This window comes from Cololabis saira, chromosome 9 (assembly GCF_033807715.1).
Source record: "Cololabis saira isolate AMF1-May2022 chromosome 9, fColSai1.1, whole genome shotgun sequence".
Classification (NCBI taxonomy): Eukaryota; Metazoa; Chordata; class Actinopteri; order Beloniformes; family Belonidae; genus Cololabis; species Cololabis saira.
In genome coordinates, this window is record NC_084595.1 from 9,243,114 (window position 1) to 9,262,617 (window position 19,504).

General features: G+C 37.6%; 1 protein-coding gene across 2 annotated transcripts; it reads right to left on the minus strand.

Annotated features, from left to right (window-relative positions):
* Window positions 1-16,507, minus strand: anapc5 (anaphase promoting complex subunit 5). 2 transcript variants are annotated; one of them, XM_061729822.1, is made up of 17 exons: window positions 16,128-16,507; window positions 15,603-15,682; window positions 13,493-13,602; window positions 12,557-12,800; window positions 12,379-12,445; window positions 11,387-11,488; window positions 11,104-11,294; window positions 10,939-11,020; window positions 9,877-9,969; window positions 8,155-8,336; window positions 7,029-7,164; window positions 6,761-6,835; window positions 3,933-4,054; window positions 3,742-3,849; window positions 2,464-2,611; window positions 2,148-2,310; window positions 1-492 (listed from the first exon to the last, which is right to left on the minus strand). In XM_061729822.1, the coding sequence occupies exons 1-17, from the start codon at window positions 16,323-16,325 to the stop codon at window positions 272-274; spliced, it is 2,322 nt and encodes a 773-aa protein (XP_061585806.1). In that variant the 5' UTR covers window positions 16,326-16,507; the 3' UTR covers window positions 1-271. The 2 variants fall into 2 exon arrangements, with proteins under 2 accessions (XP_061585806.1, XP_061585807.1); XM_061729823.1 differs by lacking the exon at window positions 16,128-16,507 and adding an exon at window positions 16,015-16,038.
* Between the last annotated feature and the right edge of the window lie 2,997 nt (window positions 16,508-19,504).

Below are 19,504 nucleotides of genomic sequence, written 5' to 3' on the forward strand. Positions count from 1 at the left end.
CTGGAACATGGACTAATAGCTTTCCTGCCAGATCAACCTAAAGCTGCTTCAGCAGAAGCTACTAAAGCACATCTGGAGCTAACGCAACGACTGCCGACATTGTTCCGATTAATTCTTACTCCTGCACCGTATGATCTTTCCACTTCAAAAACACCTAAAAATAGAAATGTTGATGTTTCAGTGATGGGAAAGAATGTGGACAGAGTCTTACTCCCACCAAGTGGCGAGTTGCATCAACACAGCAGTTTTTTTTCCCCCTCTTTGTTGTTACTCAGAGTCGCATGGAGATGGGCGGCGCTCGTGACTGCAGCTCCTGGTCCAGCAGTCGGAAGAGCATGGCGCTTTTGTTGCTGTGCGAGGTTTGTCCCAGGCAGCGGTGCAGGCGAGCCTGCAGGTAGTACACGTCCCGCAGCCGCTCCTTACAGTTCAGTTGGAAGAAATAAGCTGCCGCCTCGTTGAGCGTGTCGACTGCAAACGCTGATAAGTGCAAATCTGCCACCAAACACAGAATAGAATAGAATAGAATAGAAAGCCTTTATTATCATTATACTGGTACGATACTGGTACAATGAGATTAGGCAGCAGCTCCGTAAAGTGCACACATGCATGCATGCAAAAAAAAAAATGTAAACAAGTCAAGACTGTAAACAGCAAAATGGGAAACATTAAACATAAATATATATATATATATATATATATATATATATATATATATATGTATATATATATATATATATATATATATATATATATATATATATATATATATATGTATATATATATATATATATATATATATATATTAGGAGTGTAACGATACACTAATCTCACGATACGGTACGATACATGATATTGAGGTCACAATAACGATACGATATTATAGCAGTATTTTTTTAACAACCTTGAATGAGGAACATATGACTGGAAAAATTTTTATTTTATTTGAAAAAAAAAACACAAATCCAAAACAATGCTGTGTGTTTGCCCTATTGTTACAGTTTGTAATGCTTTATAACTGTTTAAGTTTTAAAGAGAAAGCCAGGCCAACCATTTTCCACAAACTGAACTAAAAGTAAATGTCAGGTTTGCATTATGCATCTTCAGTTTCATACAAGTACTAATATTTTGCCACAAACTGAATAGTTTCTCTCATGTATGATCTGACTGTTTTCTTTTCCAGAAATTTAACAACTAAAATTAAATAAATTAATAAAAGTAAATAAATACATACAATTTTACATCATAAAAAAGATTGATTCATGCTCACCTTATAAGTGTAAGGAGATTTATTTTTGTTAAGAAGTTTATTTTGGTAATTCAGGGTTCATTATTTTATAAATATATTCTTTATATTCTGATGTAAATCAGGGACTATAATGACACTAGTCAGTTTATCTGTAGTGATTAGTCTGGTTTAGATTGGGCGGAGTGATACGCCACAGTACGGCACTAGGTGCTGTGTTGATGTTCTAAAATCCTACACTGTTGAGGGACATTAAAGTACACTGGAACTGACGCAGAAGTTGTCCCCGTGTTTATCCTACTCACGACCCCAAAAAGGTTTAATTTAATAAGGGAAGGCTTAACTCTACACCAGACTTAAAAGTTCAGAGCTCAAAACCCCCAAAGAGTCCCGTGATCGGGACCGCAAAAAGGTACTAGTTTCTTCTGAGCGTAGTAGGATTTTGGTCCACGGGTCGAGTCGTGGTCGTCACGTGCGGTCAGCTGCGCGTTACTAGTCAACACAATGGATTAATATTAATAATCCAATATCGCGATAAACTTTGTCACCTCCACGACACGTTTCGTGGCGTTTTTGTATCGCGAAATTTCGTGGCACGATATATTGTTACACCCCTAAGATATATATATATATATATATATATATATATATATATATATATATATATATATATATATATATATATATATATATATATATATATATACACACACACACTATAAAAAAGATGAGTGAGTGAGAGAATGATAATGTACATGAATAAGTGGAAGAATATTGCACTTGACTGGATGGGAGGAATATTGCACATGGATGAATTAAGGAATATTGCACAGAGCGGGGTGAGTGAGAGCGGGAAAGGAACGGCTACACGAGTGTGCGACAGGAGTGGGTTTTGAAGGGTTACCTGGTCGACCTTGTCCGTTTGGCCTGAACCCAGCCACGGCCATCTGACAGCGCGCTGCCAGCAGCATGGCCCGACCTTTGTCCAGGACAGATCCGTGGGCCAGAACTGGCTCCATGGCCTCGTGAAGAACGATTAGAGCCTGCTCCGGGACTCCCAGCATGAGCTGGAGAATTAGAGAAAAATACATAAAAATAGAGCAAAACAAACAACACTTTTGTTCACGGTCATGCAGCTTGGTATTAATAGTGTGTGAGGTGATATGCATAGAAGCAGACTGTGATAGGTGTGAGTGAGCTGCGTGTTCCTGCTGTGAGACCTGAGTGAAGGCCAGGTGAAGGATGGTTTCCGAGGCCAGGGACTGAAGGTGGTGCTGTCTGGCCAGAGACAACGCCTGCAGGAGAAGAGGAAGAGCTGTGGAGAAGCCCGACGACTCCCAGTGAAGCTCAGCAGTGGACAGCATCACTCTGGAAGAAAGAAAACAAAAGTGATGGACAATGTAGTTGTGTTTTACGCTTATTCCTGTAAAAGGCATGGAGTTCAGTCGTAAAATGCAGAGTAGACAAGTAGACTTGCACTGCATGTGCACTTTGTGCACGCACGCGGAAAATTTGGGCGTTTTCAAGATGTATTTTGCACTCAAAGACGAATATTTATGTATATATAATACATTTGTGCTCAGGAATGAGCAGGAGAATATATCTGTCTAGTTTACATAATAATTATGTATTAATTGTCTCCAGATTTAGTCATTGTGAATGTTAAATATAATATTCAGATAAAGAAATATTAGTTTCAATGCAAGTTCATTTTGAAACCATGCATTGTGCAAACTTAATTAAGTTGATATTAACCTACTTTTAATAAAACACGCCATAATGACAAAGCACCACTTTCCACCAAGATTTCCTTATTTGAATATTATATTAAGCATTTCAGTCCATAGTAGCCAGTTTGATGTTATAAATAAGGAACCAAAATATTAACCACAAGCTCCTTTATTTATGACACAGCTGTGCATTATATCAGCAAAACAAAACAATCACATGAATTTATAGGAGGCTTAGAAGTTCATCTGAAATGCAAAGTCCTCATTTAGAGATTCAAATTAAAAAAAATGTCAGGCCAATCCTAGAAGCCTAATGATGTAAACAAGTCCTCTATAAACGGAGGTTAATAACAAATAATGTGACAAACATTATCACTGTGCAACACTGGCAAAAAATCCAAAGTAGTAAAAAACATCTCCAACAGAGATTAACATGTACAAACACTGTCCAATGAATCATTAACCAACTGAAAAGGCTACCAAGCATCTTAAACTTTTATTAATTAACAAAATGCGATATGTAAACCATGTTAGTTTTACTTGCCGACCGGAAGTAACGGCCGATCAGTGGACAATACTACTCCCCCCCCCCTTTTTTCTTTGTTTTGTTTTACTCATTGGTCGCTCAGTGTTCTTTGATGAAAATGTTCTTTTGGAATGTACAATGTGCCTTGTTTTTTTGTAAATTCAATGAGAAAATTACTGGCGGGCCGCCAGTTGAATATCCCTGCCCTACACGGTAGGAGGCAGCTGAGGGACGAATGTTACCTGATAATTATCTCGGTGCATTTGGTCTTCTCACAGTGAACTTGCAGCCGCTGCAAGATGCTGTACGCTTCTGCGCTGCGGTTGAGAGCCTTCAGAACTTGAGATTTCCTGTCGTTACAAAGTGTTACGCCGCCACAGTTAGACACAGCGACAAACGCCAGCAGAAGTGATCACGTGTGCTTTGGTGTTACCTGTAAAGGCCTTCTGTTGTATTTAATGCAGAGATGGCCGTGACCAGCGGCTCTGCTAGATGATACTTCCCTTCATTCATGTTCCTCTCAAACTGGATCTTCAGATCACACAGCATCCACAGCTGAGCAGGGGGATAAGATGAAATCATTAATTCAATAAAGTAGTGAACATCACTTTGCATAGTGCATCTTATTATAGATTAAACGATATTTTATATCAGAGTAAGATAATTCCACCATGACAGACCCAGAATGAAAGAACAGCAGATTTACTCAAAGCTAGATAAAATATCTTGAGATCAATCATAGTTCAATTCTTCTTATGAGAACACACAAAAAATAATCCTGCTTTAACCCTTGTGCTGTTTTTGGGTCAAGGAAGTAGGAAAAGAAGAAGGGAGGAAAGAAGGAAGGGAGGAAGGAAGGAAGGAAGGAAGGAAGGAAGGAAGGAAGGAAGGAAGGAAGGAAGGAAGGAAGGAAGGAAGGGAGAAAAGAAGGAAGGAAGGAAGGAAGGAAGGAAGGAAGGAAGGAAGGAAGGAAGGAAGGAAAGAAGGGAAGATGGGAGAAAAGGAAGGGAGAAAAGAAGGAAGGGAGGGAGGAAGGAAGGAAGGGAGAAAACAAGGAAAGAAGGAAGGAAGGAAAGAACGAAGGAAGGGAGAAAAGAAGGAATGGAGGATGGGAGAAAAGGAAGGAAGAAAAGAAGGAAGGAAGGAAGGAAGGAAGGAAGAAAACAAGGAAGGAAGGAAGGAAGGAAGGAAGGAAGGAAGGAAGGAAGGAAGGAAGGAAGGAAGGAAGGAAGGAAGAAAAACAAGGAAAGGAGGAAGGAAGGGAGAAAAGAAGGATGGAAGGAAGGGAGAAAATAAGGAAGGAAGGAAGGAAGGAAGGAAGGAAGGAAGGAAGGAAAGAAAGAAAGAAGGGAGGATGGGAGAAAAGGAAGGGAGAAAAGAAGGAAGGAAGGAAGGAAGGAAGGAAGGAAGGAAGGAAGGAAGGAAGGAAGGAAGGAAGGAAGGAAGGAAGGAAGGAAGGAAGGAAGGAAGGAAGAAAAACAAGGAAAGGAGGAAGGAAGGGAGAAAAGAAGGATGGAAGGAAGGGAGAAAATAAGGAAGGAAGGAAGGAAGGAAGGAAGGAAGGAAGGAAGGAAGGAAGGAAGGAAGGAAGGAAGAAAAACAAGGAAAGGAGGAAGGAAGGGAGAAAAGAAGGATGGAAGGAAGGGAGAAAATAAGGAAGGAAGGAAGGAAGGAAGGAAGGAAAGAAAGAAAGAAGGGAGGATGGGAGAAAAGGAAGGGAGAAAAGAAGGAAGGAAGGAAGGAAGGAAGGAAGGAAGGAAGGAAGAAAAACAAGGAAAGGAGGAAGGAAGGGAGAAAAGAAGGATGGAAGGAAGGGAGAAAATAAGGAAGGAAGGAAGGAAAGAACGAAGGAAGGAAGGAAGGAAGGAAGGAAGGAAGGAAGGAAGGAAGGAAGGAAGGAAGAAAAACAAGGAAAGAAGGAAGGAAGGAAGGAAGGAAGGAAGGAAGGAAGGAAGGAAGGAAGGAAGGAAGGAAGGAAGAAAAACAAGGAAAGAAGGAAGGAAGGAAGGAAGGAAGGAAGAAAAACAAGGAAAGAAGGAAGGAAGGAAGGAAGGAAGGAAGGAAGGAAGGAAGGAAGGAAGGAAGGAAGGAAGGAAGGAAGGAAGGAAGGAAGGAAGGAAGGAAGGAAGGAAGGAAGGGAGAAAATAAGGAAGGGAGGAAGGAAGGGAGAAAATAAGGAAGGGAGGAAGGAGAATTAGGTCATTTTGACCCAAAGACAGTACACGGGTTAAGAAAACTAGATGAACCACGGCTGCTCCAGACTTACGTTAAACACTCGTGTGTGTTGTGTGTGTGTTCACCAGATGTGTTGAGATGCTGCATAGTTACGGAAATATTCACAGTCAGAGATTTTCCATGGAAATACTGGGAATGAGTTGGATGAAATGTAAACTGTTTGACATAACTTCACTGGTACTTTAGGAGACTGAAACCACAGCGCCAGGTCTTTTCGTGCTGTATTTACTGCCTTTTGTTTTACAGGCGTTTCATCGAGACCATTTCTACTCATTCAACAAGCATTCATTATTTTACCCCCTCCAGAATATTCCAACTTGGTTTATTATACAGTCACAGGAGTGTTTTTAAAAGTTTTATTCCAGTGTTATTCTACAGAACCATTGGATCCTCATATGAACAGTTTAGCTTAGGTTCGTTTTTCACAGAAGGATCGGGAGAGTTCCCAGGAATCGTCCATCCCTTTACAACGCTAGTTAAAACTTAAATATATTTAATGTGAAAATGGTTCACTTTTATCCCCAAGATGAACTATACAGGACTGTCTCAGAAAATTTGAATATTGTGATAAAGTTCTTTATTTTCTGTAATGCAATTAAAAAAAACAAAAATGTCATAAATTCTGGATTCATTACAAATCAACTGAAATATTGCAAGCCTTTTATTATTTTAATATTGCTGATTATGGCTTACAGTTTAAGATTAAGATTCCCAGAATATTCTAATTTTTTGAGATTGGATATTTGAGTTTTCTTAAGCTGTAAGCCATAATCAGCAATATTAAAATAATAAAAGGCTTGCAATATTTCAGTTGATTTGTAATGAATCCAGAATGTATGACATTTTAGTTTTTTTAATTGCATTACAGAAAATCACAATATTCAAATTTTCTGAGACAGTCCTGTAATCTTTATTTTAACTTGTGTAAATTTTGTTAGCTTTTTAACCGCTTTCTCTGAGCATTAACTGCTAACTCCCTTACAGAGTCAGCACTGAACAACACGACGTGAATGAGAGAGAAAGTACCTTTGCATGTTGTGTGTGAGGAGGAAACTGATCTTTCAGATGCTGAAAGATCTCAGTAACGGCACAGTAGAGACCCTGCAACAGAAGCAAAGGGTGCATGGGACAATGAGACAATGAGACGGGTGCTGAACTCCACCCAGGATCTGGGAGGCAGAGATGATTAATGTTCCTCACCTTTCCAGAATGGTGTGAAGATAATAAACTTTCCCGGTGGGCGACTAACAGCAGGACAGAAAACAGGTAGGCAAAATCAAATTAGATGTGTTACCTGCTCGGCGTGAAGCTCGGCCAGGTGGCAGAGAGCGACGGCGAAGGCCTCCGTGTTGTTCTGATGGACCCCGAAGTTGACCGGCTCCAGGCTGCTCAGGTTGAGGAGGAGCTGGGCCTGCTGCAGAGCCATGGTGCTGCAGGACACGTCAGGCCACGTTAAAAGAGGGAAAAATGTTCTCCACGTCACCTACTTTTGTGCTTTTTTTTTTTTCATTCAAATTTTTATTTGGAACAAAGGTGATACATGTTATACAATATTGCATGCTTATATCATGTCCTTGTTTTTGATATAAATAAAAGTAAAATAAAAATAAAAAGAAGAAAACTCATTCATAAAGAAAGGGAAAAGGGGGGAAAATAATATAAAAGGGAAGAAAAAAAAATAAAAATGAAAAAAAAATAAAATAAATAATAAAAAAAAAAATATTTCTCACACCTTTTTACCTGCTCTTTTCCTAGTATCATAGCAATGAAAATGGAGAGGGAAAAGGAAAAAAAAAAGAAGGAAGGGGGACTAGCTACAAACATGTTCACCTGAAACAATAGAATACTTGTTTTTCCATGACAAAATGTCATGGATAACATTGATCCAGTCCTCATCGGTGGGAGTTTCAGTTTGCAACCACTTTCTCGTGAGAGCCTTCTTACTCGCCAACAACAAAATATTAGACATATACCTGTTTTCAAAGCCCTTAACAGTAACTGGTTTCAAACCTAAGTACAATGTTTCAAAGCAGAATGGGATTGTTGCTCCTAATACCTTTTCCATGACAGTTTTGATTTGTCTCCAATATTGCCCGAGCAGTGGGCAGGCTCAGAACACATGGTAGTGAGTCACCTGTTCCTCCCCACATGATCTCCAACACGAAATGTCTCCGTTTAAAAAACGTTGTTGTGCTGGTGTTTTAAAAAAACGTATTATGTTTTTTTATTTTTGTGCTTTTAAAAAGTGTAACAGGTGCAGGAGCATCCAGTTGCATCCGACTCCATGCATAAGATTTAAGCCACAATACTGATTTGATTGAATGTTAATGGGGAAGCGCTTTTACGCCACGATGCTGTCAACAGCAACAGATCTGACAACAGTGCGGTTTGTGGGGGGAGGGGGGGTTGAAAAGCCTGACCTTTTTCCATACATCCTCCATATGGACGTGGTCTGAGCGAGGCTGATCTCGATCAGCTCCGACAGACTGTGTTTCCAGTGCAGGATGTCTGTGTCCTTCAGCGCATCCATCAGTTTGTGTGCAGTCTTGCCCTGCGTCGCCCCCTGCTGGACCAGAGACTGAATGCCCAGAGACGCCAGGTACTGTGGGGAAGGACAAATATCACCATGGATGCTTTCCATTTTTGGAAAATGTATGACTGTCTGCAAAAATAGTGAGATGAGTTTGTGATGCTTTGATTTTGAGTAGTTTCATGGAGACTGATAAGTGTTGCAAGAGGGTTCAACATTTCTGGATTTTTTTCTTAGGAAGGAGGGACACTGGGAATATTTCCATGTGAATTATGTAATTAATAGGAATCTAGAAGAATTGACTGACTTGTGATAATGTATCATACACAAATGAGCAGAAGTAAGCTAAGTGAATAGAGGAGCATTCCTCAATCAATGTATTATCTGTTAAACTGATAATTGGTCCTGATAATAAGATTTATTTTTTAGGAGATGTCTCTGGACTCATGCAGTGTGGCTTCAATAGTTGATGCACATCTGTACAGGGTATACATTTTACAGGTAAGATTGTTTCAACCAAGATTCTAATCAAAATAATTATTAATTTGTTTAACAAGATGTTTCCTTTAACTAACTGGAAGTCCCCTTATACAGACTACCGGTACCCTTCAACTTTATACATGTTCAATTTGTCCTCTTTAATTCAGACGTTCCTTTTACTTCAAATATATTTCCATGAATTTCGTTAGGAATTTGAAACTTTGAAATTAGGGGATTTTGCACCTTGATAAAGAAAAATCACATGAGAAGAGTACAGGACTGTCAGAAAATTTGAATATTGTGATAAAGTTCTTTATTTTCTGTAATGCAATTAAAAAAACAAAAATGGCTTACAGCGTAAGAAAACTCAAATATCCTATCTCAAAAAATTAGAATATTCTGGGAATCTTAATCTTAAACTGTAAATCATAATCAGCAATATTAAAATAATAAAAGGCTTGCAATATTTCAGTTGATTTGTAATGAATCCAGAATGTATGACATTTGTTTTTGTAATTGCATTACAGAAAATCATAATATTCAAATTTTCTGAGACAGTCCTGTATATACAGTACAGACCAAAAGTTTGGACACTCCTTCTCATTCAAACAAATGGGAAAGTGAGTCCAAACTCAACAGCTCTCCACACGACACAACAACCCTGTTCTTTCGTCAGATTATATCTGTAAATAAGTCAGTGCGGGAGCTGGACAGATTTGTTTTCTGACATCTCAGACCCACATCAGAGCAGAATTATTCAGCCTCACTCCCTTTTTTGCTCATCCAACTTCACATCATCGTGCCTTCGGGTACCAGCAAGATGCAACACTGATTTATAAAAAAGTTACACCCTGCGGAGGAGTGAGATGGAGAGAGGTTGAGCGGCTGACTCCACCTGATGAAAACAGCTGCTATGAGCACAGCTGTGAAGAGCTGGTTGAGAAAGGGCGGTGCCCTGTTTTTCTGGGACAGTTTAATCAAAACGTGAAAATAAATTGGTCATTTTTTGAAAAACAAAAACAGAACAACCATGTCATTTAAAAGCTGTGAAAACTGAGGCAAAGTTGTTAAAGTACAACAGTCAGGCACTTCAATGAAGGCGTTATCATCAGAGACGTCGGGCTGTACTTACTGGCAGGCAGAAATGAGCGGCCATTTTCACCGAGTCCTCCGTCAGCACCGTGCTGTCAGATCCTTTCATCTGTTCCAGGGTGTAGAGCCAACTCTGGAGGAGAAGACCCTGTTAGGCTCAGGCTCTTTAAAGTTTCACTAAAGGCAGCTGGATGTAGTATTTGTGAGGTGTTCAAGTATTAGACCCTCTCTCTCTATATATACCGTATACACACATGCATAATCCCTCCCACCACTGAATAACGATAATAACGAGGGTTGTTTTAGGCCCTGTTTCCACGTAGCAAAAACGGTTGTGTTTTCATGCGTTTTGGCCGTTCGTTTACACGAAAAAGAAGCTCAAAGTCACCAAAAACCATCATTTCTGAAAACACCGGCCAAAGTGGAGATTTGCAAAAACTCCGTCTTCACGTTTCCTTGTAAACGGAGAGAAACGGACATTTAGGCTTCAGAACGTCACATTATGCAACAGAAACGTCACCACACTGCAAAAACTCAAAATCTTAACAAGAATATTTGTCTTATTTCTAGTTAAAATGTTTCATTTTTAGTCAAAGAAAATCTCATTACATTTAAAACAAGACTCATCACTGGAAAAAAGTGAAATTATACTTGAAACAGGTGAAAATTGTCAAATAAGTTATTTATCTGGTGATGACTCTTATTTTAAGTGTAATGAGATTTTTTGACTAAACATGAGACATTTTAACTAGAAATAAGACAAATATTCCTGGTAGGATTTTGAGTTTTTGCAGTGCAGCATCATGTGTGCCACCTGTGTTTACAATTTGTTTGGCCACGTCAATATTTTCTTGTATTTTACCTGTTTTATATTCTAAAGTCACACTTAAAAGTAACTCAACTTCTCCGTCACTCCAAACGAAAGACTCGAAAAGATTGGCTAGCATGACTTTACGCTTCTCGTTACACTGCCCCTGTAGGTTTGGCTGCTCATAGCACCTTAACAGCTATTTATGCGGGTTCGTGGCAATGATGGTATTTTTCAAAACGTAGATGGGGAAATATCCGTTTTTGTAAATACTATGTGTAAACGTGGCCTTACCAGACAGTGCTGCAAGCACACGTGGTCGTTGGACTCCTGGGCGATGCGGATCGCCTCCTGTAGAGCCAGATCCGCCTGCTGACTAAAAGAGAGACAAGGAAATGCAATGTTACAAAGAGGATTTCTTTTCTTAAGGGTCCCGCCTGCACCGATGATCACACTCACTAGTGGCCGAAGCGACAATGCAGACTGGCCAGGTTGAGAGCGGCGTAGCGGAGACTCCGGCCGTAGCCCTCGTCGCCGTTGCTTTTCCCCTCATTACCCGATAAGATGAGGCGGTCAAAGTAATGTAAGAGACTGTGGGCGGAGAGGAAGATGTCCTGCACTCTCATGCTGTTCAGGTAGTTCAGGTAGTGCTGTGGACGGACAGAAGACCAGAGAGCTGATCAGAGGAAACGCGACCCCTCTGGTCGGGCTTCTAATCAATAGTTAGACTTGTGAATCTCACCGCTTCAGCGAAGTCGGGGTTAAACTTCAGCATGTTGTTGAGCTCTTCCTGCAACGCTGCAGGCCTTAGGGCTTTGTTTTCATCATTCTTCAGAAGATACGCCTGCAGAGAGATGTTTTCAATAAGAGGGAAAAGCCTTTTACGTCTGGGTTTGACAAATAAACGATGTTTAATTTACTGCCTGAAACCAACTGGTTTGAACAAGGATTAGGGCTGGGCGATATGGACCAAAAGTCATATCTCGATATTTTTTAGCTGAAGGCGATACTTGATATATATCGATATATTTTCTGTGCCATAATTGGGGTTTCCCCTAAAGCATTATAGCATAGCATCTCTGTTAGCTTCATTTTTTTCTGAGGCAAACCCTTAAAAAAACAGTCAGTTTTAATACAAAGCCTCGTGCCAAATGTCACACAGGTTCCTTTATTAACAGAGGTCTGCACAATATCAAAATGTATAAAACAAATGAAATAAAAATAAACTGCCTGCATATATAGAATAAAAATGCTTCTTGAATAAAATAAAACAAATATCCCTTTCCTGCATAAAAATTAAATTAAAATACACTGTGCATTTAATACAATGTAGACAGTAACAGGCAGACTTTTCCACTGAGGTTGACAGTTGTGCAAATAACAAAACATTTGTGCAAATCTCAAATAAAACATGTAAACAGATATTGCATCTCTTTGAGCAAATCTCAAATAATTAAAACAAGTCAACTACTGTACATTTTACAGATTTTGTGCCAGGAAAACTAACCTGTCAACACTGTCAGGTTTCAGCACACAAAGGTACTTTTTTGCCAGCGTAAGGGGTAGGCGTTGATGTTCAGTCAATTTGTCACAAAATAAGCTATATCGATATAAACGATATTGTCTCGTACCATATCGCGTTTGAAAATATATCGATATATATTAAAATCTCGATATATCGCCCAGCCCTGACAAACATTTCCTTTATTTTTACTCCTTATAATCAGCACTCACCTGTCTTGCAAGAAAGTACTCTGCTTGTTTTTGTGACAAAGGGCCTTTGCTTGGAGTGTTGTCACTTCTTAACAAAAGAAAACAAAAAAAAAAACACACAGATGCTTACAATTATCCCGCTTACAATTGAACTTTTAACATTTTACATCTATGAATGAGCCAATCATTTGCCACTTACTGAAGCTCTGACTCGTGCAGCGGGGTGTCCAGCTCCTCTTTGTCCGTTCTGTCCCCCACGGTGTCCTCGGTGCTGGTCAGGTCCATGTCCGAGTCGTCTGCAGCCAACGCCGGCAACCCCACGTGTCCGTCTGAAGGCTTGGCGTAGTGGCTGTGGTAGTAGTTCCTCAGGGACTTGTACAGCTTGTAAACTTGACTGAACGACAGCTTGTTGTACGCCAGGAGCATGTGCCTCATAAAGAGACCTGCGGAGCAGGCGGGACATAGTTTAACGTAGGGCTGGGCGATATATCAAGATTTTAATATATATCGATATATTTTCAAAAAACTTTTTTTTTTTTTTTGATTTTGATATAGCTTATTTTGTGACAAATTGACTTGAATGTTTTATTTGAGATTTGCACAAATGTTTTGTTATTTGCACAACTGTCAACCTCAGTGGAAAAGTCTGCCTGTTACTGTCTACATTGTATTAATTGCACAGTGTATTTTAATTTAATTGTTATGCAGGAAAGGGATATTTGTTTTATTTTATTCAAGAAGCATTTTTATTCTATATATGCAGGCAGTTTATTTTTATTTCATTAGTTTTATACATTTTGATATTGTGCAGACCTCTGTTAATAAATGTACCTGTGTGACATTTGGCACGAGGCTTTGTATTAAAACTGACTTTTAAGGGTTTGCCTCAGAAAAAAATGAAGCTAACAGAGATGCTATGCTATAATGCTTTGAGGGAAACCCCAATTATGTCACAGAAAAAAATATCGATATATATCGAGTACCGCCATTCAGCTAGAAAATATCGAGATATGACTTTTGGTCCATATCGCCCAACCCTAGTTTAACGCAAGAGTTCAGGAGGAGAACAAGAATGCAGCTCCAATCAGGACTTGATTTAGACGTTAGGAGCCGTCGTGTGAAGTGTGCTACTCACCCACAACGCTGGTTTTATAAGCCTCCGAATCGAAAGCAGTGAACGGGGTGGGAAGTGTGGAAAAGAAGTACTCCATGTCTTTTAGCTCTCCATCCGCCATTTCATGGAGCCTTTGAATGACACAAAGCATCATCAGTTACACTATAGATATATACTGAATGTTAGTATTTCAGTATCATTGAGTATGTAAATAAAAGAATGTTTGAAATTTCAAATGACTAAATAATAATCCTTCCTCCTTCCTTACTTCTTTTTTTATTATTTCCTTCCTACAAAAGGAAATGAAATGCTAAGTATTTATCAATGGAAACTGATCGACCAAATAAACTACTTCATCATCATCAATAATAACTAGCAAAGCTTATTACTAAGAGCCAAATATGAAGATTTTGTGCTTATGTTCTCTCAGAAGTAAGTCGCTTTGGATAAAAGCCTCTGCTAAATGACAGTAGTAGTAGTAGTTTTTCTGCGTGGAGATTGATTGTTCTGCCCGTGCTTGAGTGGGTTTTTTCTGGATACTCCAGCTTCCTTCCACAGTCCAAAAACATCATATGTATACAGGCCTTAACAAGAAATCAATCAGGCAGCTGCAGCTGATCCAGAACTCTGCCGCCAGAGTCCTTACAAACACCAGGAAACTGGACCATATTACACCGGTCATGAAATCACTACACTGACTTCCAGTGAGTCAAAGGATAGAGTTTAAATCTTACTGCTGGTCTACAAAGACCTGAATGGTCCTGGACCAAAATACATGCTGGATCTGTTAGTTCCTATGAAGCTCCCAGACCCCTGAGGTTCATCTGGATCTGGTTTGTTGTGGTTCCAGAACCAGAACCAAGCAAGGTGAGGCAGCGTTCAGTTATTCTGCTCCTCACCGGTGGAACAAACTTCCTGTAGACCTGAGGTCTGCTCCAACTGTCAGCTCTTTAAAATCAGGACAAAAACATTAGTTTACTGAAGCGTACTCTTAAATTAAATACTACCTGCTGTACTCTACTGCCCTTACTTTTTAACAGCTTGTGCTTTTTATTATTTTACTTCTTTTCTTATCATCTTTTTCAATCATATTTGTTATTTACTGTCTAATTATGTCGAATTACTTACTGTCTAATTATGTCTTGCCGCTTTTAATGTCAATGTAAAGCACTTTGAATTACCTTGTGTTGAATTGTGCTATATAAATACATTTGCCTTGCCTTGCCTTACTTTTTACAACTTGTCCTTTTTATTATTTTGCCTCATTTCTTATCATTTTATTTCATTTATTTGTTATTTAAGCATACTCTTAAATCATCAACTTGAGCTTTTTATTATTTTACCTTCTTTTCTCATAATTTTATTTCATTGTATTTGTTATTTACTGTCTAATTATGTCTTGCCGCTTTTAATGTCGATGTAAAGCACTTTTTTTTTTTTTTTTAGTTTAGTTTTAGTTTATTTCGGTCATGACATCACAAAAAAAAGAATACAAATGACAACAAGGAAACGAATACACTGTTCAAAGAAAACATTACAAAAACGTTTCCAATATACAAATAACATCGAGACCGAAAAAGGTATAAGCTGAAGCAAAGCTTATTCATTGCCTACCCTCAAAAAGATTATTTAAAGTAATTAAATAAAAGCAAGAAGTAAGAGATAAGACTGCCAGTCAAACAAATTGCCTGCATGGGGATAACAAAGATTCCTCAAGAAATAAAAATAAAATAAAAGGTGCAGTCTACATGTTTCCTTCATCCTTAAATAATCAAATCAAATCACCAATTAAATGAATACCCAATTCAACGTAAGAATCACCACTCATTACTTTGGTATAAAGAAATCATCATTCTTTTCAATTAAAAAAAAAAAATAATGTTAAGGTTCTACCTGATTTCAAATCCCTCTCCAACTTATTCCACACATCCACCGCTGCCACTGTAGCATCTCAGTTTGGTGTTGGTTCTGATTCTGAACTTGAATTACCTTGTGTTGAATTGTACTATATAAATAAACTTGCCTTGCCTTATTACACAGAGTATCTCATCCCTAGAATCAGTGTTTGCTCTGCTGTCAGTACAAAGAGCCAATGAGGCTGCAGTGACACCTGGAGCAGCTGCAGGCTCACCTGAGTTTGACAGCATATGCAGTCTGAGGACAACACTCCTCCACCAGCTGGAGGAACTGCCCGAGAGCCAGGTCCGGACCCTGGTGAATCACAGGGAATCACAAGGAAGTAATGTAAACCAGAATCAACATGTCAACATGGCTTAAACCGAGCTGGATAAGCAGTACTGTATTATATTATTATACATGTGTTATCCAGTACTAACCTGCTGCAGCAGCAGCTTGTTGAGAACTGTATTATATTATTATACAGGTATTATCCAGTAGAATTATATTAGTATTATCCAGTACTATTATATTATTATTATTATTATATTATTATGTATTCTCCAGTAGCTGCTGCAGCGGCAGCAGCAGCTTGTTGAGTACTGTAATATATTATAATTATTATATATTATTATAATAACACTGACCTGCTGCAGCGGCAGCAGCAGCTTGTTGAGGACTGTATTATATTATTATATATTATTATACATTTATTATATTATTATATATTATTATTATACATGTATTAACCAGTACTGACCTGCTGCAGCGGCAGCAGCAGCTTGTTGAGCCTCCTCCTCTCCGGCAGGTTGGTTTTGTTCGCGGTCATCTCGTACAGCAGCGTCAGCACCGAGATCTTGTAGGGACTGACCCAGTCCTTGATGCCGAACACGTTGGCGTGGACCACTCCGTTGGTCATCATGGGGTTGAAGTACAGGCTCTCATGGACGCTCGCCATCCTGACGAGACGAGGTACCAGTAAACACCCTTTAATCTCAGCCCGTGGCTAGAGGTCCATTAGTTAAAATAAAAGAAAAGAGAGTTGCAAATATTTCTGCTTTTACGGCATAATTTGGTTTAAGTTTGCAGAAGTTCACATTAGCTCATTAGCTCCCGTCTTGTTTTCAAACCGCCCTCCTTCTGTCGGATATGAAACACGTCACAGAAATACGTCACAGAGCGGCGACCCCATCAAAATAAAGTAAAATAAAATACAAACACAAATTTGCTGGTGCTACTCTTACATTTGCCCCTTTTCAACTAGAATTAAATTCTCTCATTAAATCTCTTTATTTATTACAAAAAAAGCAATATATTTTTAATCAAGTATGAAAAGTTTTTCCTTGTATCCTCTGACTAACCTTTTATTTAAAACTGTCTTGACCTTTCCTTATAGTTTTCTATGCATCTGATTCTATTCTCTATTTATTTACTTACTCATCTTTATTATTATTAGTATTATTATTATTATTATTATTATTATTATTATTATTATTATTATTATTATTATTATTATTATTATTATTATTATTATTATTATTATTATTATGTTACCTTCATTATCTATATTATGACTTCTTATTCATACTAGATATTTTTATAATTTACTCCATCATTGTAAGTGCTGTTCCACACTATTGTATACCTTATTGGTGTTTGTATAGCAAGATTTGCTAATAAAATTTAAAAATAAAAAAATAAAGTAAAATAAAAAAGAATAAAGTAAAATAAAATACAACCAACCATTTGCTGGTGCTACTCCTAAATTTGCCCCTTTTCTACTAGAATTAAATTCTCTCATTAAATCTCTTTATTTGATAAACAACAAAAAAAGCAATACATTTTTAATCAACTATGAAAAGTTTTTCCTTGTATCCTTTGACTAACCTTTTATTTATAACTGTCTTGACCTTTCCTTATTGTTTTCTATGTATCTGATTCTATTCCTCATACCTGTTTTATTTATTTATGTATTTATTTTATTCTCTATTTATTTACTTACTCATCTTTATTATTATTATTGTTATTATTATGATTGTTACCTTCATTATCTATATTATGACTATATTATGAAAAGTAAAATAAAAAAGAATAAAGTAAAATAAAATTTAAAAAATGTTCGTCTCCTTTAAAAAAAGATATAGCCCTCTCACTTGTTTCATAAATTGATTTATGTTGTTTGATAGTTTTTAATTAAAAAAAATGTATTTATTTATTTAGATTTTTTTGATAGTTTTTTATTTATATAAAGTCTTTGTACTTATTTCGTGAAATTTGGATACAATTCAATTATTAATACAACAAAGTCCATGATGAAGAAGGAAGTTTCCCGTTGAAACATGTCAAGTGTGTTCACTATAGTGTACTGTCCTCGCTTAGGTGTGTTAACTTCAACTAGACAGTGAGCTAAACTCTCTTGTATTCATGAACATTAAGTATATTTATTTTAATTTTTCATGTTATACTGAATCCACATTGATGAGATCAAGAGATAAAAACAGATGAAAGAGAGTGAAACTAGGAAACAAACAGTAAAATATTGCAATTAGTAAAGCCATACATATTGTATTAAAGTATAGTAATTACATGTAAAGTTAACTGTTAACATGTCCAAGAATAAATTATAGCATCCAGATGTTCAAATAAGAATCCAGTTTTTAACATTGCCACATCATTTCTCTCCTTACAACAAAATATAATGTAAATAAATATATATAAACATATATAAATATAGTTTACATATGAGGTTGTATTCAACTGCAGCACAATAACACAGACAGGGGATGTCTTATGTGTGAACTCACTATAAATGTTTTCATCAATCAGCTGAGATCAAATATGTTGGCAACTGCACCACCACTATTACTACACTATTTGAGGATTAACTCGAGTACTTTTAAGGATTGACATGACTATTAACTAGTCCCAAAGTCATGTAGCAAAATAACCAGCCTCCAAAACCCCCTCAACACCTCAGAAAAGTCTAATGAATAGTAAATATTACTGATTTAAATTGTACTTAATTTGTAAATGAAACTTGAATTTTAAATATTAACGATACACACAATTATCGACTTGAAATTGCATAATATTTACCATTATAGTAGCCAAATTACACCGTATATCAGCATCACTGAAATGGCAATGACCTAATACTTAATCAGTCACAACGATATGTAAATATTATTCAAAGGCCAATGATGCCATATATATTTATTCAAATAAGGCCATTATAAACACAATACTGTAATTAAATACAGACACACATGCAGATGCACCAAAACATTGAATCAAATGCAAAATACAAATAGTTTACAAAACTGTACATTAACAAGAGGAAGAACTGGCGATCACCAGATTCTGTCACCTTGGTGTGTAACGGCATCTCAAAGACCAAGAGCGGTCTCGAGAACTACAAGTCTAGTTATTACTTGCCCGTTACAACTATTCACCGTGTTCAACTTTGTCTGATTAAAAAAAAAAGATAATATTTCAAATGTACAATGGTAAAGTTCACTTTATTGGAGATCCAGCACCAACTGAAGTTCACATCATCTCATCCTAGTGGGATGAGAGAAATATTGTTGAGCCCACAGTGTATGCTCAAGGTGTCGATATCACACACACACGCACACGCACACACACACGCACACAAACACACACACACACACACACACACACACACACACACACACACACACACACACACACACACACACACACACACACCCACCAAGTGTTTTTGGTCCTTATTTTGGCTGGTTTGATATGTAGTTTTTGTTTATTAAGAATTAGTTGTTTTTTCTATTTTTTAATGCAATCTTTTTTTTTATTTGATTAGCTGGATGAAATTACTTTGTAAGTTCCGAGCTAGTTTTTTAAACAGAGTAAATAAATGGAATCTTTAGTCCACAGTGTGGTGTGTGATAGGCTCATTTAGTGCATCGGCTCAATAACGTGCCCTTTTAATTCCTACCCATGTCTCTGCCTATTTAATCAGAAATGAACCTGAGGGCTGGGAGTTTTTATTATGTTGAATAACACTCGGGGGTCTCAGGTGGTCATGAAAACCAAATATAAGCATATTTAAAAACACATGAGAGAAATTCCAGGTGATTTAAGTTGGGAGATGGCAAG